Below are 24,125 nucleotides of genomic sequence, written 5' to 3'. Positions count from 1 at the left end.
TGTGCATTGGTGTTTTGCCTACATATATGTCTGCGGGGGGGTGTCAAAGCCCCTGGATCAGGAGTTCCAGACAGTTGTGAACTGTCACATGGGTGCTGGGAATTGAGCCTGGGTCCTCTAGAAGAGTAGCCAGTGCTCTTAACCGCTGAGCCATCTCTAGCCATCATCCTGATGTATAGCCACTGGCAAGAGCTGAAGTCAAGGGGCTTCAAGCTGGTGTTCATGTGGAAAGTTCCTGCCGCAAGGGCTCAGCCTTCCCCCTCTTTGTGAGACCCATCCCTTCCTTTGGTGCAGGGATTCTTTGATACGTTGACTTAACATTAAGGTTCTGTTTGCTACCATCTTCCACAGTTTGATTGGTGGCTCTGACTACAAACTGATTTACCGGCACTATGCTACCCTCTACTTTGTATTTTGTGTGGATTCATCAGAGAGTGAACTTGGGATCTTGGACCTCATCCAGGTATGTGTAGTCATAGAGTAATGGTAGCAACCTCAGAGTTTTCGCAGGGGTGGGGGGCGGGGCTGGGGGGGTTGAGTAACCAGCCTTTCTTTGGATCTTTTTTTTAGTCTCATTGATGTTGGTAAGAGTTGCCAGTTGTCCACCAGGTGGTGCTCTTGGAAAAGACCTGAGCAACCTTCCAGGATTTAGCTGTTGGAAAGTGGTTTCTACCCAGCCCTTTTACCGCCCTTTTTTTTGTTTTGTTTTGTTTTGTTTTTCTTTTGAGACAGGGCTTCTCTCTGTAGCCTTGGCTGTCCTGGGCGCGATTTGGAGACCAGGCTGGCCTCCAACTCACATATATCCACCATCCTCAGCTTCCCTGAGTGCTGGGATTACAGGCATGTGCCATGCACCTAATCTACTGCCCTTAGTTTTCAATGTTGAATTTTCTTTGAGCTGTGAAACCAAATTACGTTTAAGTATCTTATACTTTCTGTGTGCAAGACACATGGACTTGTATTTGTGTAGGTACTGTGGAGGCCACAGGTTGACATCTGGTGCCTTCCTCAATTGCTTTCTACCTTATTTTTTGAGATAGTCTTTCACTGGACTTGGAGTTGTTGATTCTGCTAAAACAGGCTTGCCAGCAAAGCCCCAGGCATCATCCCGTCTCTCCCAGCGCCTTCTCCCTTAGTCTACTCTCATAACCAGTTTTAGTTGCAAAACCAAGAGCCAATGTTATCTTAAGGAAGAAGTTTAAAGGCACACTGAGTATTTCTTACAAAATGGAATGAAGGCTGGAAGCCAAGCATTGTGGTACTGTAATCCCAGCTGCTCAAGAGGCCAAGGCAGGATTGTTGCTCAGAGCACGGAGTGCCTTTGTGAGCTCTTAGTCTTGAAGACAAAGAGTTTTTAAATAGACTAAGAATGAAACTACATGGGACAATTTGAAAGAAAAAAACAACAGGACTGACATGCTAGTAATTTCAGCAGCTACCAGGATGGGGAAAGTGGATAAGACACCAGAAAATCAGACACCAGCTATTCTGGCCTAGGAGGGGTGAGCAGCTAGAGACCCCATCTCAAGCATCTGAGGGTGCCCTCTGACCACCACATGGAAGTCGTGCTTTCTGAGTTTGAGGTCAAGAAAGCATTGAACTTCCTGGTTTTACAAAAACAGCTAGAAAATTGTATAAAGAAAATATTACGTGGTGATTGGGGATAGTGTTTGAAAATTCAGCTATTATGGATTACCTAATATTGATTCTAATAAAATTACAAAATTGGGCAGACTGTGGTAGTGCATGCTGTAGTGCCAGCTCTCTGGGAAGAGAGGCAGGAGGAGCTGCCAAGCTCAGGGCCCTACCTGGTCTACATGGTGAGTTCCCCTTAGTGAGACCCTGTCTAAAACACAAGCAAAACCTCCACAAAAGCTGCAAAATCATAAAAGAAAGACAAGACATAAAGTAATTGGAGTAAATACAGCTTCTCTTTGTTGGGCAAAGATGACAGCAGCCTCCAATGGGGGAATCGGTGGATTAGATACAAAAGCAAGTGCACTTCCTTCAGGAAGCCTTCAAGAGCCCAGGGAAGGGAAACCTGGCAAAGTAAAGGACCAAGTGTGTGTGTGTGTGTGTGTGTGTGTGTGTGTGTGTGTGTGTGTGTGATTTAAAAATCATTTTATTATAAATGTCTGTGTTTTAATTATTTAATTAACTGTGTGTGTGTGTGTATGTGCACAAGAGTGTGAGGGCTATGGTGTGGTCTAGAAGTCTGTCTTATGAGGGTGTCTGTGGCTGTGATAAAACACCATGACCAAAAGCAGCTAGTAGAGGGTAGAGGAAACGGTTTATATCCGCTGACAGTTTCACATCACAGTGCATCACCGAGGGAAGTCAGTACTGAAACTCAAGCTGGGCAGAAACCTGGAGGAGGAGCTGATACAGAGGCCACTAAGGACTGATGCTTACTGGCTCACCCTCCAGGGCTTGCTTACTTAAATAGTCCAAGATCACCAGCCCATAGTGAGTGAGGTGGGCCTCCACATAATCATCAGTCAAGAGTATGCCCAACCTGGGCTGGAGAGATGGCTCAGTGGTTAAGAGCGCCACCTGCTCTTCCAGAGGTCCTGAGTTCAATTCCCAGCAACCACATGGTGGCTCATAACCACCTATAATGTAATCTGATACCCTCTTCTGCAGATAAAGCACTCATATGCAATAAATAAAATAAATAAGTTAAAAAAAAAAGAGTATGCCCAACAGGCTTGCCCACAAGCGGGTCTGGTGACAAGCATGTGGCAAGCTGACTCAGTAAAGCCAGCCAGCACAAGGTCAGAAGTACTGTGTTGGAGTCAGTGTTCTCCCTCTTCTGTGTGACTCCTGGAAATCAGACTCATGTTGTTAGGCTTGCTGTCAATAAGTGTTGCTGCTGCTGAGCCTCCTGCTGGCTCTATGCTTTTCTTCTGTAGTATTACAGTATTTGAATTCTGAGGCTTTGTGACAAATTCCAATGCATAGTAAGAAAAATCAGATCTTGTTATCACTGTTTTCTTGGTAAAAATTTCCAGTACTAAGAGACTTGCATTGTTAGGTTATAAAGATTCACCACAGAACAGCAGCAGTGTGGTGATTGAAAAAATTAAAAATCTCTCTCTCTCTCTCTCTCTCTCTCTCTCTCTCTCTCTCTCTCTCTCTCTCTTTCTCTCTGTTTCTCTCTCTTGTGTGTTGAGACAGGGTTTCTCTGAGTGGCCTTGGCTGTCCTGGACTCACCTTGTAGTCCAAGCTGGCCTAGAACTCACAGAAATCCTCCTGCCTCTGCCTCCCAAGTGCTGGGATTAAAAGTGTGTACTACCATACCTGGCTGAAAACTATCTTATATTTAGCTGCTATTCTGTTTGTTTGTTTTTGTTTCTTTGAGACAGGGTTTCTCTGTGTAGCCGTGGCTGTCCTGGAGCTCTCTTTATAGACCAGGATAGCATCAAACTCATAGCAGTCCACCTGCCTTTGCCTCCCAAGTGCTAGGATTAAAGGTATATGCCACCACTGCCCTACTTTAACAGCTTTTTTTTTAAGGTTTATTTATTTAATGTATGAGTACTCTGTCTGCATGTACACCTGCAGACCAGAAGAGGGCATCAGATCACATTATAGATGGTTGTGAGCCACCATGTTGTTGCTGGGAATCAAACTCAGGACCTCTAGAAGAGCAGATAATGCTCTTAGCCTCTGAGCCATCTCTCCAGCCCCTGAACTGTTGTTTTTTGTTTTTTGTTTTTTTTTTTGTTTCTCGAGACAGGATTTCTCTGTGTAGCCTTGGCTGTCCTGGACTCCTTTTGTAAACCAGGCTGGCCTCAAACTCATAGTGATCATCCTGCCCCTGCCTCCCAAGTGCTGGGATTTAGGAGTGCACCACCACACCTGGCTTAACTGTTATTCTTAAGCAAAACACTGTATTACTTAAAATGCAAAGAGTTATAAATCGTGCCGCTATGTAATGACTGTGTCTGGTTTTGGCATTACACGTGCATGTGTTTCTGTCAGGTATATACCTGAGGAGGACAGTTGCTAGGTCCTCAAGCATTAATATTTAATGGTCGCCATTTTCCAGTGTTTGGTTTTGAATAGAAACCATGTACCAGTTATCAGTCCCAGGTCAGGAAGTCAAACACCTTTGTCCACTGCATCTTGATATTGGCATCATCAAGGAAGACAGTAGTCGAGCTCTGGATAGAATAACACCTTGCTAACTAAGGCAGAAATTGGCACCAGGTTGTGGGGCATTGCTGTGGCAGACCCAACCATGTGTTTTTTGAGAAGATTGTGGTGGCATTTGAGATTTGGGCTGGAAAAGCCTTTGAATGCTCAGAGCTCAGTGGCTTGTTCTGTGAGAGTGTGGAAGATAAGAATGCTGAGAGAAATGCAGATGATAGCAGCCTAGCTTGTGATGTTTCAGAGGAGCTAAAGACTATCAGGGCCATTTATATGATATTTTGAATTAAAAATCTGTGTTTCAGCCGGGCTTGGTGGCGCACACCTTTAATCCAAGCACTTGGGAGGCAGGTGGATCACTGTGAGTTGATGCCAGCCTGGTCTACAAAGAGAGTCCAGTACAGCCAGGACTACACAGGGAAACCCTGCCTCGGGCGGAATCTGTGTTTCTGATGAGCTGGAGATGAAGAATCAGCCATGATTAATAAGAGACCAACATTACTAAAATGAAACCTTTGCTTTGCTAGGACAATTGATGCTAGCCTGCTGGAGCTAAGAAGTTGGCAGTAATTAAGAAGAGACCAGTGTCACTGAAGTGAAATCCTTTGAGAAGTGTTTCCTCAGGGTCAGCATTCAGAAACTGGGCTCCAGAGGAGGCTGAGGCAGAATCTCATTCTGAGAGCTTTGGTAATGAATAGGAGTCATCTGTATGGTACTGGTTTTGAAGGCATGAAAATAGATGGTTGTGAGCCACCATGTGGTTGCTGGGAATTGAACTCAGAACCTCTGGAAGAGCAGGCAGTGCTCTTAATCCCCGAGCCATCTCTCCAGCCCATAGAAGAAGACTGAATGTTTTTTAAAAAGACTGAACTTTTTGTTTGTTTGTTTGTTTAATTGTTTATTTATTTATTTTTGAACATTGCTCTGTCTGCATGTGTGCCTGCAGGCCAGAAGAGGGCACCAGATCTTATAGATAGTTGTGAGCTACCATGTGGTTACTGGGAATTGAACTCAGGACCTCTGGAAGAGCAGCCAGGCTCTTAACCACTGAGCCATCTCTCCAGCCCTATTTGTTTATTTTTTGAGACAGGGTTTCTATGTGTATCCCTGGCTGTCTTGGACTCACTCTGTAGACCAGGCTGGCCTTGAAGTGCTAGGATTAGAGGTGTGAGGCACCACTGCTTGGCTGAAACTAAACTGTTTTTTGTTTTGTTTTTTTGTTTTTTGAGACAGAGTTTCTCTGTGTAGCCTTTGCTGTCCTGGATTTGCTTTGTAGACTAGACTGGCCTTGAACTCACAGCGATCTGCCTGCCTCTGCCTCCCTCCCTGAGTGCTGGAATTACAGGCATGTATCACTATATCCAGCTGAGACAGAACTTTTTTTTTTGTCTTGTTTTGTTTTTGTTTTTCGAGACAGGGTTTCTCTGTGTGTAGCTTTCCTGTCCTGGGCTCGAACTCACAACGATCCGCCTGCCTCTGGCCCCCAGGGCTGGGATTAGAGGCGTGTGCTACCACCACAGGGCTGGGACTGAACTTTTATAAAGTGTTTGGATTTTTAAGATTGTAGGACTTTTAAAAGTAAAAAAAAGGGGGGGGGGCTGGAGAAATGGCTCACAGGTGAAGAGCACATGTTGTTCTTGCAAAGGACTCAAGTTTGATTCCTAGTACCCGTGTCAGGCAGCTCACACCTGCCTGGAACTCCAGCTTCAGGGAGCCAACAGCTTTCTGGTTTCCTTGGACACATACACAAGCACATATTCATACAGAGAAATAATACTAAGTTTTTTTTAAGTTGGAGAATTTCATACTGCACTATTAATATTACTATGAGATCTTAGGATGGACAGATGAGAAAGGACTAGTTATGTCTTAACAGTAGTGTGTTTGTTCTGGCTAGTTTTATGCCAGCTTGACACAAGCTAGGGTCATCTGGGAAGAGGGAGCCTCAACTGAGAAGATGTCCCACCAGATTGGCCCATGGGCAAGCCTGATGATTGATGTGGGAGGGTCCAGCTCACTGAGGGCAGTACTGCCCTTGGGCTAGTTCTATGTGCTATAAGAAGGCAGAAAGCAGCCGGGCACGGTGGCGCATGCCTTTATTCCCAGCACTCTGGAGGCAGAGGCAGGCGGATCGCTGTGAGTTCGAGGCCAGCCTGGTCTACAAAGGGAGTCCAGGACAGTCAAGGCTACACAGAGAAACCCTGTCTCAAAAAAAAAAAAAAAAAAGGGCAGAAAGCAGGTCAAGCAAGCCATGGAGAGCAAGACAGTAAGCAACAGCACTCCTTGGTGGCCAGGTGTAGTGTAATCCCATCACTTGGGAGGCAGAAGTGTGAGGATCTCTGAGTTTGAGGCAGCCTAGTCTGGTGAGTGAGTTCCAGGACAGCCAGTATGACACAGGGAAACTGTCTTGAAAAACAAACTAACTAGATATAAAATTACATTAATGCTATACATTTAGAGGGGAAGAGAAAGTCATACTATGTTTGCTGGTTGAATTGCTAAATTGAAAACCAGACTTCCTGTTTAAAGCCGGGCATGGTGGTGCACGCCTGTAATCCCAGCACTCAGGAGACAGAGGCAGGTGGATCGCTGTGAGTTCCAGGCCAGCCTGGTCTACAAAGCAAGTCAAGGACAGCCAAGGCTAACACAGAGACACAGAAAAACCCTGTCTTAAGGTGGGGGGGAATGATCAATACCCTTGGAATTAATGAAGTAGGTATCAGCTACTGTTGGAGACAGACCATGCCAATTTGTTTTTGAGATCTTGTGTGAGGTAGAAAGAATGTTGTAGCTGCCTCTTTTTTTTTTTTAGTTTGTTTGTTTGTTTTCAAGACTGGCTGGCCTTGAACTCACAGAGACCCACCTGCCTCTGTCTCTCCTAGTGCTGGGATTACAGGCATGTCTCACCACACTCGGCATACATTATTTTTATTTATTTTCACTTTTATAAAACTTTGAGATAGTGTTGCTTACAGTTGGCCAAACAGTCCTTGGTTGTAATCCTCTTGCCTGAGTAGATGGGATTACAGACCTGCATCTTCAGTTTTAGCCTTTTTTTTCCCAATGTTAATTTTATTTTTGTGCATTAGTATTCTACCTGCATATATACTGGTATATCTGAATGAGGGTGTTGGGTGCACTGAAACTGGAACTCCAGGCAGGTGTGAGCCACCACGTGGTTGCTGGAAACTGAACCCTGGTCCTCCAGAAGAGCAGCCAGAGCTCTTAACCACTGAGCCATCTCTCCAGCCCCTAGTGTCAGGCTTTTTAAATGAGCCTGAGGTCTCACTGTGTCACCCAGGCTGGTCTCCAAGTTCTGGTCTCCAGCTCCCTTCCTGCCTCAGCTTCCGGGTCAGCAGGACTGCAGTGTGGGCCAGGCTTGTCTTTTATGTTCACAGGTGGCATGTGTAAAGCAGGGAGTGACGCTCTACTCTCTCTCATGTCTTTTCTTGTCCCTTAGGTTTTCGTGGAGACTCTGGATAAGTGTTTTGAAAATGTGTGTGAGTTGGATTTGATCTTCCATATGGATAAGGTATGTCCTCTCCCAGAATGGGGCTCCTGGTAAAGTGCAAGTTTCGGCCATCGCTAGCCACCGTGTGCCTTCTTGTTCTTTCCCTTCCTCGTTTGCTCTGACCTGTTCTAGAGTCTGTTTTAATCAACTAGTCAATTAATTTTGCAGTACTGAGGGTTGAATCCAGGGCCTCCCACATGCTAACCAGGTACTCTACCACTGGGCCATGCATTGTCTGAACCTGTTTTATTTAGTTAGTAAGCTTACTAGTTCCGAGAGGCCAGTGAGATGGCTTAGTGGGTAATGGACCTGCTTCCCAAGGTTTGATGAACTGAGCTGGAGCCTCAGAATTCACGTGTGGAAAGGAGAAAATTGACCTCTGCAAACTGTCCTCTGACCTCCACACATGCTCCATGGCATGTGTGTGCCCCACCCCCAAAATAAACAGATAGAGTAAACAAACGTGTTTTTATCCATCCACTTCTTTGTTTATTGGTTGGTTTGTTGTTGGTTTTTTTTGTTGTTTGTTTGTTTCTTTTTGAGATGGGGTCTTTCTGTGTAGGCCTGGATCCACCTACCTCTGATTGGATTAAAGTCAACATCTGGCTTTTAACAAACATGTTTTTAAAAAGTTGGATGTTAGCTAGTTTTGAGAGTTTTTTTGTAATGTGTGTGGGTGTTTTGTGTGCATGTATGTTTGTACAACAAGTGTGTACCTGCTACCTCCAGAGACAAGAAGAACATGACATTGGGTCCTCTGGGCCTGGAGTTACAGAGGATTGATTCTAAGCTGCTATGTGGGTGCTGGAAATTCAACCCAGATCCTTTGAAAGAGCAGCTGGTGCTCTTAACTGCTGAGCCATTCCTCCAGCACTGGTGTGTCTTGGTTTTTGTTGTTGTTTTTGCTAAGATCTGTTCATCATTTTAGTGCACAGAGAGTATCACTGGGCCTGTTCTTCCTGGTTCTTTTGCAGGCAGACTTCTTGGTATATGGCAGTTATGACACTAAATTAAGTTGGCTGCACCTCTGAAGCTGAGGTGTTTATGTTGGTTATGAGATGTGTTTCCTAGACATAGGCTGCTGACAGGAAGGGTTTGGAATGATGAGCGCTCAGGAGCTCTGTTATAATAAAGTTTGTATTTGGGGGGCTGTAGGGCTTGGTGGGTAAGAGTGCATATTGTAGCCGGGCATGGTGGGGCACGCCTTTAATTCCAGTACTTGGGAGGCAGAGGCAGAGGCAGGTTGATCTCTGTGAGTTCCAGGTGAGGCTGCTATACAGAATTGAGTTCCAGGACACTCAGGGCTATTAGAAACCCTGTCTTGAGAAAACAACAAAAGAGTGCATCCTGCTCTTGCACAAGATCCAGGCTTTGCTCCTGGTACCCACACAGTAGCTCATAACCAGTTGTCTTTAACCCCAGTCGGGTGATCTGATGCCCTCTTCTGGCCTCTGCAGGTACCAGGCATGTATGTGGTCCACATTGACACAGGCAAAACACTCATGCACATAAATCTTAAAAAACAAAACAAAAGCTTGTATCTTTGCCGAGGAGCAGTCAGTGACTAAGACATTTGTAACACCATTTGAGTTCAGATGTAGGATGCTCTGAGGAAGCACAGCCAGACAGCATTGAAATGGACCCAAGTAGTGTTCTCAGATTTGTTTTGTTAGCATGACTGTGATGAGGCCTGCGTCCTCGTGTGCCAAGTTAAATAGGAGACAACTCACAGGGGGATAGGAGTGTTATTCTGTCCAGCTGGCATATGCTGTCTTCAGAGCTATTCACTGGCAGATCAGCCAGCGACCTTCCAGTGATCCGTGGCTTTTGGAAGGAGGTTTTTAAAAAAAATGCTTATGTATTTATTTTGTGTGTATTCATATTTCTTCTGAATGTTTGTTTGTATACAATGCGTGTGCAGTGCCCATGGAGGTCAGAAAAGGGTGTAGAATCTCTTGGAACTGGAGTTATAGGATAGTTGTGATCCATCATGTAGGTGCTGGGAACCAAACCTGGGTCCTCTAGAAGAGCAGTTAGTGCTCTTAACTCCTGGGCCATCTCTCCAGTACCCCTCCCCACACCTTTTGAAAAACTGGCCATTGTTGTAGCATACTTTTTTTTAAGGATTTATTTATTATGTATACAATGTTCTGCCCGTATGTGTGCCTGCCTGCCAGAAGAGGGCGCCAGATCTCATTAAATATGGCTATGAGCCACCTTGTCGTTACTGGAAATTGAACTAACTCAGGACCTCTGGAAGAGCCACGTCTCCAGCCCTATGGCATACTTTTTATTAGTTTATTATTATCATGGCAGCAAGTTTTTACCCTCGTTGCTGCTAGCATTACACAGCATATTTTGGCCATTTTTCAGTGGCTTCTCTTCTTTTTCATCTCTGTTGATAGTGTCAGGGTTTACTTAGGAGAATTGTATGAAGGACAAGAGGTAGACGTGACTAAGCAGTCCTGGTCAAGGCCTGGCCTGGTTGCTCTTGTCCCAGTTATGGTTCTGTGTGGTGCAAAGAAGTCCTAGCTGCTCTAGGGGAGCAGTCTGGTTCCTGTAAGATGACCTCAGTCAGAGAGTGCTCTTGTTTGGATGTTAACAGAGTGTGTTTTCATTGGCCTGTCTCTGACTCTGTCATAGCCTGGGCAAGAGGATCATAGAACATATTCCTTCCTTAGAGACAACTTGAGGCTGGCGCTTCACAAGGCATCCGGGACTCACTGATGCTTTTGTGGTGCCCAACCTCCCTTGTCATCTGAAAAGATCTTTGAAACTTCAGACCTCTCTTAACCCCTCTCTTTGCATGCGCAGTGATGGTTGTTTACCAATAGGTAAGGATGTTGCTGTCTTGTGATTTACACCAAGGAGAACACTTCCCTTACGTACTATCCAGGGGACAAAAGGTTACGTTGAGAATATGAAATTGAGATGTCTTTATGGGCCTTACTATTATTATTATAAAAGGATTGGGTTTTTTGTTGTTTTGTTTTTGTTCTTTGAGACTGAGTGTCACTCTGTGGCCACATGTGTGTGTGGAGAGGTCAGAGGACAGACTTGCGGAATCAGTCAGTTCTTTCTACCTTTGCGGCCTAGGTCATTGCAAGTGCCTGTAACTACTGAGCTATCTTGACACCTAACTCGTTTTGTTGTTGTTGTTGTTGTTGTTTTTTTTATTTTTTACCATTTTTTATTAATTTATTCATATTACAGCTTGATTGTTAGCCCTTCCCCTGTTTCCTCCCATTCAACTCATTGTTTTAAGTTGTGAAAAACTGAGTGCTACTTGTGGTTACCATGCTGCACAGATTGGGTTGCTTCATAGGTGCTACCTGTTTACAAGTGCAGGTGTGATATTTTGAATGTCTCAGCATAGACTAAAGCATTGGTCTTTCTTGGGAAAGGACTTTCCTAATTGACAGAAAAAAAGGCATAGGTCTCCCACCCTCTGTTATCTTTACGGTATGGTGTGACTAGGGACAGTCTCTGCTGAAGTGACTCACTCCTTCTCATAGTGCGCGCCCCCCTCCCTCCCTCCCTCCCTCCCTTCCTCCCTCCCTCCTTCTCTCTCTCTCTCTCTCTCTCTCTCTCTCTCTCTCTCTCTCTCTTTCTCTCTCTCTCTCTCTGTCTCTCTCTGTCTCTCTCTCTGTCTCTGTCTCTTTGGTTTCTTGAGACAGGGTTTCTGTGTGTAACAGCCCTGTCTGTCCTAGGACTCTGTTCTTTTTGAAAAACTGATTTTTAAAAAAAATTTTTATGTGCATTGGTGTTTTGCTTGTATGTGTGTGTGTGTGAGTGTGGTGGATCCCTTGGAACTGGAGTTATAGACAGTTGTGAGCTGCCATGTGGGTGCTGGGAATTGAACCGGGGTCCTCTGGAAAAGCAGCCAGTGCTCTCAACCTCTGAGCCATCTCTCCAGCCCAAGAGCTGTCTTTTTATCAGGCTTTTAGTAAGAGCAGCAGTGTCAGTGATGAGCAACACAGAGTAGGCACTAGGCAGTCTGTAGCTGAGTGCCAGATGGTCATACCTGGTATCTGCCTGGTACTTGAACTGTTGGATGGGAGCCTTGGAAGGACCAGCTGCTGTTGTGAAAGGGTGAAGGGGAGTCCCTGGTTCAAGCTGCTTCATCCAAGCAGTGAAGAGCGTGCATCTAAGGCAGCTTTCCCAATCACAGCATGCCAGTCATGTCTGGCTGTCTTTGATTGGTTGGAAGAATTTTCAATATTTCTGTAAGTAGCACCACCACGCTCTGCTCTCCATACAGTATATTCTGATCATCTGTTTCAAGGTTATCCCCACTTCCTTCATCTTTCCAACTCCTTTCTCTCTCTTTAGAAAACAAACAGGCAGCTGGGTGTGGTGGCACACGCCTTTAATCCCAGCACTCAGGATGCAGAGGCAGGAGGATCGCTGTAAGTTTGAGGCTAGCCTGGTCTACAAAGCGAGTCCAGGACAGCCAAGGCTACACAGAGAAACCCTGTCTTGAAAACAAGAAAAAGAAAGAAAGAAACAATCAAACAAACAGGGGAAAAGCCCAAAACAAACAAATAAAACCTATAAACTCATAAAACCAAAAAATCAAAAATCATAACATTTAAGCAAATGACCAATAAGGCAAAACATGCTCAAATAAACATTACAAAACAACAAGAAAGCTCCAAAAATAGCATTGAGTTCCTTTTCTATTGGCCATCTACTGCTGGGCATGAGGCCTGTCCTTAAATGTGGTTTGTATAATTTAAATGTAAAAAAAATGTAAAGCTTGGATTATGTAAAATTCATTAAATATTTGAAGGTAATTTACATTTTTATAATATAAACTGCATCCATAGTGTATCTTCACTTCTTTTGGGGAGCATGTTCAAGACTGGCTATCCTGGAAGCCTGTTGTGTAGGTGCCTTCAAGCCCGTGGTGCACCTCTGCTTCAGCCTCCAAGTCTAGGATTACACATGAGCCACCAGCTCTTACACCTCCATTTCTATAGCCGTTTTGTGCTTTTGTTAAGTTTTATCCTAGGTACCTATTTTTATCTAGGTATGGTGTTTGGGGTATTAATTTTAAATGTATTGTTGCTATTTAAAATTCACTGTATTTGTACATGTTGATACCAAGACCAGTGGTTGTGTTAAACTCTTTTTTTGGGTTTTGTTTTTTGGAGACAGGGTTTCTCTGTAGCCCTGGCTGTCCTGGACTCTCTTTATAGACCAGACTAGCCTTAAACTCACAGAAGATCTGCCTAGCTCATGCTTTCATTTTTTGTTTTTTTCACGCTCGCTCTGCTGCCCAGAATCTCTAGTGTTCTGTTGCTGTGACGTGCAGTGTTTGCTGTGGATCTTTTGTAAACCCTCTTTACCAGGGTGAGGTTTCTTCCCTGCTCTTCCTAGTGGCTGGGGGTTTCAGAGCATGAGAGGATATCAGGATTATCATCTCCTGGGTGACTTCTGGCCTCATCACTCTAATGTTTAAACATCTGTAAGGATGTCTGCTCAGTCAGTAATGTGATCCCAGCTCTGTTTTATTGACATGGCTTTTAGAAGGAAGTAAATGGCCATAAAAATCCTGCCCTCGCTCGCAGTCTTATCTTCACGGTAGTTCTGTCTTGCTGCTGCAGCAGATCTCCTTAACTGTTTATACAACTGTTTATTTTTAGCTGTGGGTTGGCACTGGGAAATGACTGCTCATATCTATCAGAGTTGTTGAAATTGATGATGAAAGGAGTCAGACTCCTATCTTAGTCACCCTTACTGTGTCGGAAGGTGTTTCCCAGCAAGAACCTCACCCTCACAAAGCATTTGCCATCTCAGATATATATATATATATATAGTGTGTGTGCTTGTGGGTGTGTGGGTGGGTGTACCCCTCCCCCAGGGATATCTTGATAGCCAGCTTTTTGTTTGTTTAACTTATATAGGCAAAAGACCTATCTCAAAACTGGTTTGCTTGGTTTTTTGTTTCTTTCAAGACTGGGTTTCTTTGTGTAGCCTTGGCTGTCCTGGACTTGCTTTGTAGACCAGGCTGGCCTCAAATTCACAGAGATCTGCCTACCTCTGCCTCCCAAGTGCTGGGAGTAAAGGCATATACTACCACACCAGGAAACTACTACTCTTGATGGTAAATTTCAAATCAGTCTAGTTTTGATGTCCTACTCTGTGTGACAGATCTCATGTAGAACATAGTGGTGTAGCCAGGGTGTTGGCTACTTTATTGGTTTTTTCCTATCTTCCTATACCACCCCAATTCCTTCCAACTCCCCAACACTAGGTAGGAGAGAAAGGATAGAGGAGAAAGCGGGGTGGGGGGGGTGGGGGGCATCAATATTGTTAGACTGCTTCCTGCTGATTAGGGTGTGGAGTTCCTTGGAGCAAGTCTAGTGTTCGTTGTCAGGATATCTCAGTCCAGCAATAGCAGCAGCTGCAGGACTCAGCAGTAGCTCCTCCTGTGAGACCCCTGCCGGTCCAGCCTCTGGGGAGGACAGGGCCTGAAGCAGGTGGGTGCCAGAGTGGCGGGGGAGAAACCAGACGCAGGACACCTTTTAGTTTTGTTTGACAAGAGATGAACAGAGAGGAAGCACGTGTTGGTACGGCTTGACCTGCTCTGACAACCTGTGTCTCTCACAGGAGCTGTTTATACACAAAACCATTTCCTCAGAGACTTAAATCATTGATTGCACAGCCTTTTAGGATATATTTTTTTCTAAAATCTTCCTTGATTACATAAGCATATTAAAATAAATCAAACAAAGTGACCAAACAGCAAAGTTCATAAGAACTAAAAATTAACATTATGATAAAATCAGGGTTTTTTTCACTCAGTGTCTTTTTCCTTAAGGCCAGTGCAGTAAAGCCTTACAGTTACAGAAATGCCAGACAGGGTAACTACTTGAGTCTGGCTCGTCTTAAGTTTAGTACAGAGTTAATAGCTCAGAAGGGATTTCCTGCTACCTGTTATATCAGTTCCATCTTTCTGCAGAAGCCCCATCTGTCTGGCTCTTGTTTAGTTCTTTGTTTTCCTCTTCTAATTTTCTTTTATATTTGACATAAGACCACCATCTCTTCCTTTGATTCTTAAACTACTGTACAGCCTTTCTAACAGCACACAAATGTTGCTTAAGCAAAAGCAGTCTGTTCTTTGATTTTCTACAATATCAGAAAAATCCTGACCTGACAAGTCTGTTCAGGAAGGCGTACAGTTCACTGAGCCAAAATGTTCCTTTCTGTGTCTTTGTTATAAACCCTTGTTTCAGTATGATCCCTATCTTTATTACAATCCTGAAAAGGATGGACCAACATCAGAATTCCTGAAACTGCTTGCTTTGCCTTCAGGAAGGTACCAAGGATTTAATTGTATAATCAAAATCTCTTCCTGTCCATACTAGTTCTTTCTTTCTGAGGCTGGACATGAAAACCTAATGGTTCAGTTATATAGTTTGTCAGCTTCTAGAATATACCTATGTTTTTTTTTCTTTAATGGCTTTTTTAGATTTCTGTGTCTCATGCTTATTCATACTCATGCTTACTTATTAATGATCTAAATGTATCTCTAAGTAATAGGTGCTGTGAAAGACTCAATTTTCCACATAGCTGTTTTTCCCAGGGAACTAACATCAGTTTTATCCTTATTAACACCAACTTCTGTTACATTATCCCACCCCTAGCTTTCAGTGAGAGGCCTTAAACAGTGAGGAATATAAATACAAGTAAAAGTTGTGTGGTGAATTTCCACCAAGGGCAGTGAAGGGTTAGTCCAGGTCATGTGGTCAATCCAAAGCAGCCCCATATCCCACACCTGGGATTGAAACAAAAACATATTCACAACATAACTGGGTTTTTAAAGAAACCAAAATTCTCCCTGCATACTGGTCTCAAATTTCCTATGTAACTGAATAGGGTCCAGTTCTGTGGTCTGTGAGGTAGCCGCGTATTTTTGGTTGTGAGCCTAGCCTTTAATGGCTGAGCCATCTCTCCAGCCTGCCATTCACTCTGTAGACACATCTGGACCATATTTTTGCAGAGGAACTGGTTCCTCAATACTTCAGCAGTCCCTAAACACAGCTCACTGTCCTAAGTACTGGCATTATGGTAATTGAGTTTGTTGTGTCGAAAACTGTGTGGATGATTTAGCATTCTCATCTGTAGCCTCTCAACAGCAAAGCAGGGATTGGAATCCAACTGGGTTTCCAAGAGTGAGTCATCACATTCACATCGCAATTCAGTGGCTTTGCCCAGGGGCTAGAGTCGCAGTTCTCACCTACCTAACGCTTTGATTCTTTAATACAGTTCCTCGTATTGTGGTGACCCCCAGCCATGAAATTACTGTTGCTGCAACTTCATGGCTGTGACACCTTTGAAAGGACTGTTCAACCCCAATGGGGTTGAGACCCATAGATTGAGAACTGCTGGCCTATGCCAGTCCTCTGTCTATGCTTTAGCTTGCAGTTGGCTTGCAATAGGGTTGACCCATGTGCTGATGGGTGGGTCTGAGCCCAGGAAAACTGCCAGGTAGATAGCTGAAGTGGGGAAATGCTGAGTGTTGGTGGTTGAACTTCTGAAGTCTAAGCTGCAGGCTCATAAACAGCAATAATGGATTCCGTTTGTCAAATGGCCCTTCTGGGAACAGATCTAGCCACAGCAGGGCTCATGCAGCCCCTTCCACATCGCAGTGACTTTGAAGCAGGGATTCTGCCTTGCTTACTGTTCTCTGGAAACAAAAGCGTGAGGGAAGCCTACTTCTGCGCGAGTTAACTGAAGAAGGGGAATTAGATATACTGTTTGAGCTTCAGTTCTTACAGTAGGAGCTGGCTGACACACTGGGCCATCTCTGACAGAAGGAGCTGGCACACTTGACTGTCTTTAGCCATCTTTTCTTATCTGGACATGCATGAGAGAGTAGGGAAGCCTATCCAGCCTGGTGTCCCATTGCATTCCTGCTGTGTCGAGAGTGAAGATTTTTGCCTAAACAAAGAGAAAATGGGGGTGGGGGTGGGGAGATGGCTCAGTAGTTAAGAGCACTGTCTGCTCTTCCAAGGGACCCGAGTTCAATTCCCAAACCCACATGGCAGCTCACAATTGTCTGTAATTTCAGATCTGACACCTTCACACTGATGCACATAAAATAAAATTAAATACATTTTAAAAAAGAATGAGGGAATGCATTTATGGTCACACACTCAGAAGCCAGCTATAGGTCAGGGCTGAGCATCAGCAAGACAGTAGTTTGATTGTCAAAGACCCACATACCATCTGTCCACTTTGTCCCCATTCCTCAGTGTTGGCCTGTCTGCTTTAGAGGCCAGTATCTCATTCCCTCAGGACAGCGGACTGGGTTTTGAAAAGCATTTTTTAATCTCTTTGTTTAAAAGGAAGAAGTGGGGGCAGGAGGAGCCAAGATGTTTTCAAACTGCACCTGATGTCTTTGCCCACAGTATAGAGTTCTATCTTTGTCTACCTTTCACTGCTGAGGGCCCCTGCTATTGAACTCACACACAGCCCCTTTGGTTTGTTAACTAATTCATTGTTAGAAGTTAAGGGCAGCTAAGTACAAGACAGCAACATTTGACCTTTCAGAGCAATCTATTTGGAGTCCAGCACGTTTGAGAAAATTCAGTGTTTGTCAAGATGTGTGATGGGAGCTGGGTGTTGTGACACCCTGTAGCCCCAGCACAGTAGCTGAGGCAGGAGAGCATAGTGAGTTCAAAGCCAGCCTGACCTATAGAGGTGAAACTCTCTTCCTAAAGACAGACTAACAGCCAGACAGTAACCAAGAACAAGGTTAGTACCAGTGCTGCCCCTTACATAGATTGCAGGTGAAATAAACCACACATGCACATCATGGTGGATGCTGATTTGTCATGCCCTTAAAGACTGGAACAGAGATGCATTTCTATGTCACAGCAGAGGCTGAGCCACCTCTGAAACAAGGACTTGCTTTGCTTGCTTGCTCACACACTCTCTCTCTTTCTTTCTTTCTTTCTTTCTTTCTTTCTTTCTTTCTTTCTTGGTTTTTCATTACAGGGTTTCTCTGTGTAGCCTTGGCTGTCCTAGAATTCACTCTGTAGACCAGCATGGCCTTGAAGTCATAGAGAATCCCCTGCCTCTGCCTGGTGAGTGCTGGGATTAAAAGAGGGTTTCATCAGTGGCTGGCTAAGCAGGAATAATAATAATCTTTCTTAATCATTAGTTAAGAACACTTTGCTGGCCGGGCAGTGGTGGCATATGCCTTTAATCCCAGCACTTGGGAGGCAGAGGCAGGTGGATTGCTGTGAGTTCAAGGCCAGCCTGGTCTACAAAGCAAGTCCAGGATAGTCAAGGCTACACAGAGAAGCCCTGTCTGGAAAAACCAACAAAACAAAACAAAAAAAACAAAATTACTTTGCTACACTTGCTGTTCATGTGAATCAGCAGTGGCTTGGGAGTACATCACTCCAGGAGTCTCGATAGCTTAGAATAGGTTTAGTTTATTTCTCAAGAATTATGTGGTCACAGTGCTTTTGCTGTCCACTGCTGTCATTTGGAAGTACCCCTGGGCGCTTGTGTAGTGGCTTTTACACTGACATGCCTACCACTAGTCATTTCATTGGTTAACATAAGTTACACATCATGCTCAGGGGGCCAGGGAAACATAGTCCTGCCTTGTACCAAAAGAAGGGTGATACCAGTAATGACTGTTGCTGATTTAGTTTGATTTTTTTTTTTGAAACAAGGTCTCTTGTGTCCCAGTCTCACCTCCAACTCATTATGAAGGTAGGCATGACTTTGAATTCCAGATCCCCCTGCCTCTACTCACAAAGGCTAGAGTTACAGGTATGTGTCACCATGCCCAGCACTCTACCACGGTTTTTTCAGTTTGTTTCTTTAGGGGCAAAGCTGACATTTAATTCATTAACACTTTATATTACATATTACAAAACCACAGAAAAAAATTTTTTTTTCCCCAGGCAGGGTTTTCCTGTGTAGCTTTGGCTGTCCTGGAACTTGCTCTGTAGACAAAGCTGGCCTCAAACTCACAGAGATCCACCTGCCTCCGGTTGCTGTATTAAAGGTGTACACACCACCTGAGAATCATTTTTGTAGGAAGAAAACATGGTTAACACTTAGGAAGAGGCAGCTCCTACAATGGCTTTCCTGAAGTGCTAACAGTATATTTGATATTTATATCTTACATGTACATGTACATGAATTTAAGGTTACTTTAGGAATTAAAATTCAGTAACAGACTCTGAGAAGTAGGAGCATCCCCCTTAGGAAGACTCTGTGTTAATGACCTTCTCTTTCCTGGATGTCCCTTTCCTGGGACTTCTGACCTTGAGAAGTACTGGTGCCTACAGAAAGCATTTGTGGGGTTGTTTTGTTTTTGTTTGTTTTTTGACTTTTTACTCCTGATTATCCGACAAAAAGTGTTTATTAAGCATTTACAAGGAGAACATTGCTAAATACAGAGGCACAGAGATATGAAACTAAAGACAGCTTTGTCTTATACACTAATATTCTATCCTCAAGAGGCCTGTGGTCCAGCTGAAAGCATGGGTTACCCAAAGTCACTGCTTTGTCTTGGAATACTTTTGGAAATGCGTTGTAACTACATGCCACTCTCAGTTGACACAGTGCTATTGATGTGAGGGAGCCCCCACTAGGCACGGCTTTTTGTAACTAAGCATCACTTTCATCACATGCACATGCCTTCCAGCATATTGGAGGTGCGTCCCTGGTTGGGTGGAATAATACAGTAAGTACCCAGGAGTAAGTGCTTAGTTCGCAGTTTTGACTAGAAGCAGAGAAAAGCTGCACGTGTCTCTGAGGCTAGACTCTGAAACTGGTGGGCAGGATAGATGGCAAACTGCCTTCAGCTTTTAGCTGAGAGTCAGGGCTTCTACACAGGGAAGCGCAAGAGGCACCTGCTGACCGAGTCTAGTGGCCCTGGTGCTGGACATCCATCTGGGAGTGACTTGTCGTGAGTTAAAAGCTGCTGAGAAAATCCCCGCAGTGTGAGGTAGAGGATGACCACCAAGGCTTTATGAACTTCCTCAGAGAAGTCACTGAGGGCGCGGGAGTCCAGGAGAGAGGTAGGGATGGGCAGCTGCCTTATGCCAGGAATTATGCCGCGGACTTTACTCCTCATTATCTTTGGTAGGTGTGGTGATGTTCTCCAGTAACACTTGAGGAACTGAGGCTTAGGTTAAAAGCAGTTGAAACTTCAACCCATGTCCTTCCTACACAGAATTAGAGAACTTTAAAATATGACCAGTATATTGTAAAAGTGTATATTAATCTCAGTTTTTCTTTCAAAACTAGAAACGTGTGTGGTCAGCCAGGCGTGTTGGCTCACGCTTTTCATCTCAGCACTTGGGAGGCAGAGGCAGGCAGATCTCTGAATTCAAGGCCAGCCTGGTCCACAAAGCGAGTCCAGGATGGCCAGAGCTGTTCTGAGAAACTCTGGCTCAAAAAACCAAACAAGGACAACAACAACAACAAAAACCACAAGCCTAGGGTCAAGATGACTGTGGTGTTACATACCTTTGACCCCAGTATTCAGAGACAAACAGGATTGCAAGTTTGAGGCCAACTTAGGCTACACAAAGGCTCACGATCTGCTGGCAGTGGGGAGGATATACTTGTTGGGAAAGAGTGGGTCAGAGATAGGGAACTAGGCATAAACTCCAGCAGATCCAGTGTAGATCTATAGATATTTTGAGACTGTATATGTTGAATCACTGGTCTTGGTGTCCTTGACCCCTTTTGCTAACCAGTGGTACCCTGGCCACTTTCCAAAGGCCGTCTGCTGGGGAGCTGAAGGCAGGGGTGGTGGGTGGAGGGCAGGAGAGTAGGAAGGCTGGATTGGATGCAGGGTGTGTGCTCAGGGCTAGTTTGAAGCCTTGTCCTCTTCTCCTTTAAGCATTCTTTGTTCTTGGTTCCATAGCATACTGAACTGGTAGTTTTCTCCTCTTCTGGCCATTTTCTTAGCCTTTAACTTGTTTTTTGAGATAAGATGTATATGTAGGGCAGACTGGCCTCAAACTCACTGAGATCCTGCTGCCTCTGCCTCCTGGATGGGTATACCAGCGTGCCAGGTTGGCTTTTTACATCTTAAGTGGGCCGTCTTTTCTTGGGAATCTCAAGTGGCATCATTTACTTACCCATCTGTTCTGACTCCTCACTTACACCCAGGCGTAGTGCACTGCGTACTCACCATGTGCAAACCAGTGTCCGGCTCTGCCCAGCTCCAGACTGACAGCTTTTCAAGGAAGCAAGGCTTCACAAAATCTCTACTGGCACCTGTGCCATTTACAGACTGAAGCAGGCACCTGTGTGGTTCCCAACATCCTTGACTGTTTCTGCAGCTGTCACGGTGTGTTTCTGTTCATGGTATAGTTAGGAGCAGGCTCAAGCCTGCCTGGCTGGACTTGATCCCTAACTCTACCACTTATGAACTTGGCTTTTGCCGTAGTCCTTGATATTGACTGTGAGAGCCATATATGTAAAGTGCTTAGAACATACTAACTACTTACTCAGCTTGTTTCCTCTGCCCGGTAGTATTGTGAAGTAGTGATCAGACTGTCTTGTCCACATATTTCCAGTTATATATTGGTACATGCTGACCATGCAATTACTGGGAAAGTCATTGTCCACTGTTCTAGGGCTGGAGAACTAATCAAGCATTCCTATCCATGATGTAAGGGAAAATAAGATATATGGTAATTAGTGATGGCTGTAGAGAGAGGGCACAATATGGAAGGTAAGGGTTAGGTGGACACAGCCTGATATTTTATGTAGGGTAGTTGGAGAAGGTGGCTGATAAGATAGCATTTGAGCAGAAAGAAGAGAAGAAAGAGATATGTGATGCTGGAGTAGAATATTCCAGGCCGATGGAACAACAGGTAAAGGAACTTCAATGGCTGAAAAAAGACAACTAATTTCATGGCTGCATCAGAGTGGAAGGGAGGAAGGCATAAGAGGTGAGGAGTGGGAAACACAGGAAGAGCCTGAGCCACCACTGCAAGTCATGGCTACAGAAGAAACTGTAAGAGGCACGGCCTCTGTGGAGAGACGCTGGGTCAATGTGGAGACTAACTTTACAGGAAGGTGCCGGGTGTACATACTGCCTGGGGGGGGGGTGTCCTTCCATTCCTCTAGATTGCCCCCCCCTAGATTGCCTCCCACAATAAACAGTTAGAGGCCAGATTATCCCTTCCCTAGCCTAAAACTTTAATTAGCTTCTTTTATTTTTCATTTTTACTTTTAGTTTTTGGTTTTTCGAGACAAGGTTTCTCTCTGTTAGCCTTGGCTGTCCTGGAGTTGCTTTGTAGACCAGGCTGGCTTTGAACTCACAGAGATCCACCTGCCTCTGCCTCCCAGGGCGCTACCGTGCCCGGCAATTGTAATTAACTTCACAGCCTCTGGGAGCCAAGTGGATGTGTGCCCAGTAAAGCGTGCCCAGTGTATGCTTCAGTGCACATTGTTGAATCTGAAAGGAAGTCCCTGCCACTTGACACCCGCATAGTACTTGTGCGTTTGTTCACTGTTGAGCTTTTGTGACCTTAGCTGCCCATGGCTTGAGAACTTAAGGTTCATGTTTGTTAGAGAGTAAGTTCTCAAATGTGTTTGTGATATTAGCCAACGGAGAAATGCCCAAGCTATCCTCCCTGGGCTTGCCTATTGAGGGAGGACTTTAACCACAAGAAGTACCCCACAAAACTCAGAGTGACACAGTTCATGGATTTTGCAAATTACTGCATAACTGTGTCCCTTTTGATTTTTCAGGACCCATGTACTTGTTGATGCTGTGTGCAGTGTTGCTTACACAGAGCCAGAGAAGGAGCAGAGGGCTCCCTGCTCGCCAGGCCTCACCTCTTGGGCCTTTCCAGCTGGAGGACAAGGGGGGACGTAGGCATCCTCCTCTCAGGTTGTCCCTGGCTAGACTAGCCCTTCTCTTTAGACATTGATCTGTAGTCACAAATGTGCCACAAATCCATGTTACATTCTGACCCAGGCGAGGGGCTGGTGCTCCAGGAGTTGCACACTTCTCCCTTGATCTGCCTCTCTCTTCCCCTGTGTGTCCTCACTAGCTTCAGGGCAGGGCACCTCTTCCTAGAGATGCCTGAGTGGGCTCAGGAGGCCCCAGTGTTCCCTTGGGAAGAGGCTGTGTGGGCTTCCAGCTTCCCAGGTCCGTCTACAGCTCAGGCAGCCATCTTAAAGAGTGCCTTGGCCTTCACTCTTCCTCAGTTTTAAAGCGGAATGTCATGTTTCATCCGTGTAGGGTTTTTTGTTGTTCTGTTTTGTTTTTTCTCTTGCTGGGGATGGAATCCAGGACTTTATGGGCTAGTAGACAAGTGCTTTGACAAGCCTCATCAATTCTGCAGGTCACGTCTAGTTATGATTTAACATCTCCAATCAGGATTTGTCTTATAGTCACCAGCATGTCATAGTTTAATTTGTAACACTTTCCTTTGTAGTCACACATAAAACCAGTGTGGCTGTGGATCGGGTAAGTACAGTTCCACATACCTTTGCTTATAGGGGGCTGGAGTTAGTAATTATTTAGCTCACTTGATGCTGCCTTTGCCTCTGTTTTTACCGTCTTCCTGTGAGTCTTCTGCTTCCACAACACTCCCGCTGACTATACTCTTCCTCAGCCTTGACCCCATCTGAGTGACTGAGACCCTTGCAAGAAGGCAGGCATACTGCGCTGTTTCTTTTCCTTCCCTCCACCTTCCTGGAAGCTTTAATAATGTTAAATGACCCAGACTGATCGAGCAGCGAGTTTTCCTGAGTGTAGGAAATACTTGGGGACTGCTACCAAACGGTGAGCCCAAAGTCCCTGAGTACCACACGCAGTGACTGTCGTCTCTGCAGCTTGCCTTTCTAGCTCCACCTCCTGCCGTTTCCTGCGGTCAGCCATATGCTCAGTGAGCTTGTCCTCAGATACTATTGCTTTGTATGTCTTTGTCGCAGCATGGGAAAGGGTGACAGTAGAGTGAGGGCCTGGGCTTTTCTGTGGCAGTGGTTTAGAAGGAACAGGAACTGTGGGATTGGAGGTCACTTCCTAAGGACAGCTTTGTGGACCTGCATTTGGGATCTCTTGGTGATCAAATGAAGCGATTAATTTCCCCGACTGTACTGCCATTGCTCTGATTAGGAAGGGTGCTAGAGTCAAGTCGAGGACAGGGTCTTTTCATTGCCATTGCTGTGTCTACAGGACACAGGGAGGCCAGGAATGGAAATGATTTGTGGCATCGTGTAGCTAATGCAATGGAGAAGTGTTGGCGGTGGCTTCTGCTGGACAGCACACTCTTATTTTCCTATAGTGTGTTTCCGATGGCTACTTCTGGGGACAGTACAGTACCTCTCTTCTCTGAGCTACAGGAAGTGAAAACGGGATTCTGGTGTAGGGGAAGAGTTAAACAGGATGGCTTTGAGGACAGCCACTAAGTTTAAGCAGCCCCATCAGTATTTCTGTGTCAGCCAGAGTGAC

At 45.0% G+C, this 24,125-nt stretch overlaps 1 protein-coding gene across 3 annotated transcripts in view; it reads left to right on the top strand.

Moving 5' to 3' along the window:
* The window catches only part of AP3S2 (adaptor related protein complex 3 subunit sigma 2), a 46,389-nt gene that overhangs the window by 6,327 nt on the left and 15,937 nt on the right, over positions 1 to 24,125 (top strand). For all 3 annotated transcript variants that reach the window (XM_084772454.1, XM_084772455.1, XM_084772456.1), the window contains exons 3-4: positions 352 to 463; positions 7,613 to 7,684. In XM_084772454.1, the coding sequence (XP_084628580.1) occupies positions 352 to 463; positions 7,613 to 7,684 (184 nt within the window). The remainder of the gene's footprint in view (positions 1 to 351; positions 464 to 7,612; positions 7,685 to 24,125) is intronic.

This window comes from Acomys minous, assembly GCF_964271855.1.
Source record: "Acomys minous genome assembly, chromosome: 2".
NCBI lineage: Eukaryota > Metazoa > Chordata > Mammalia > Rodentia > Muridae > Acomys > Acomys minous.
This window is presented reverse-complemented; position numbering and strand designations above follow the sequence as displayed.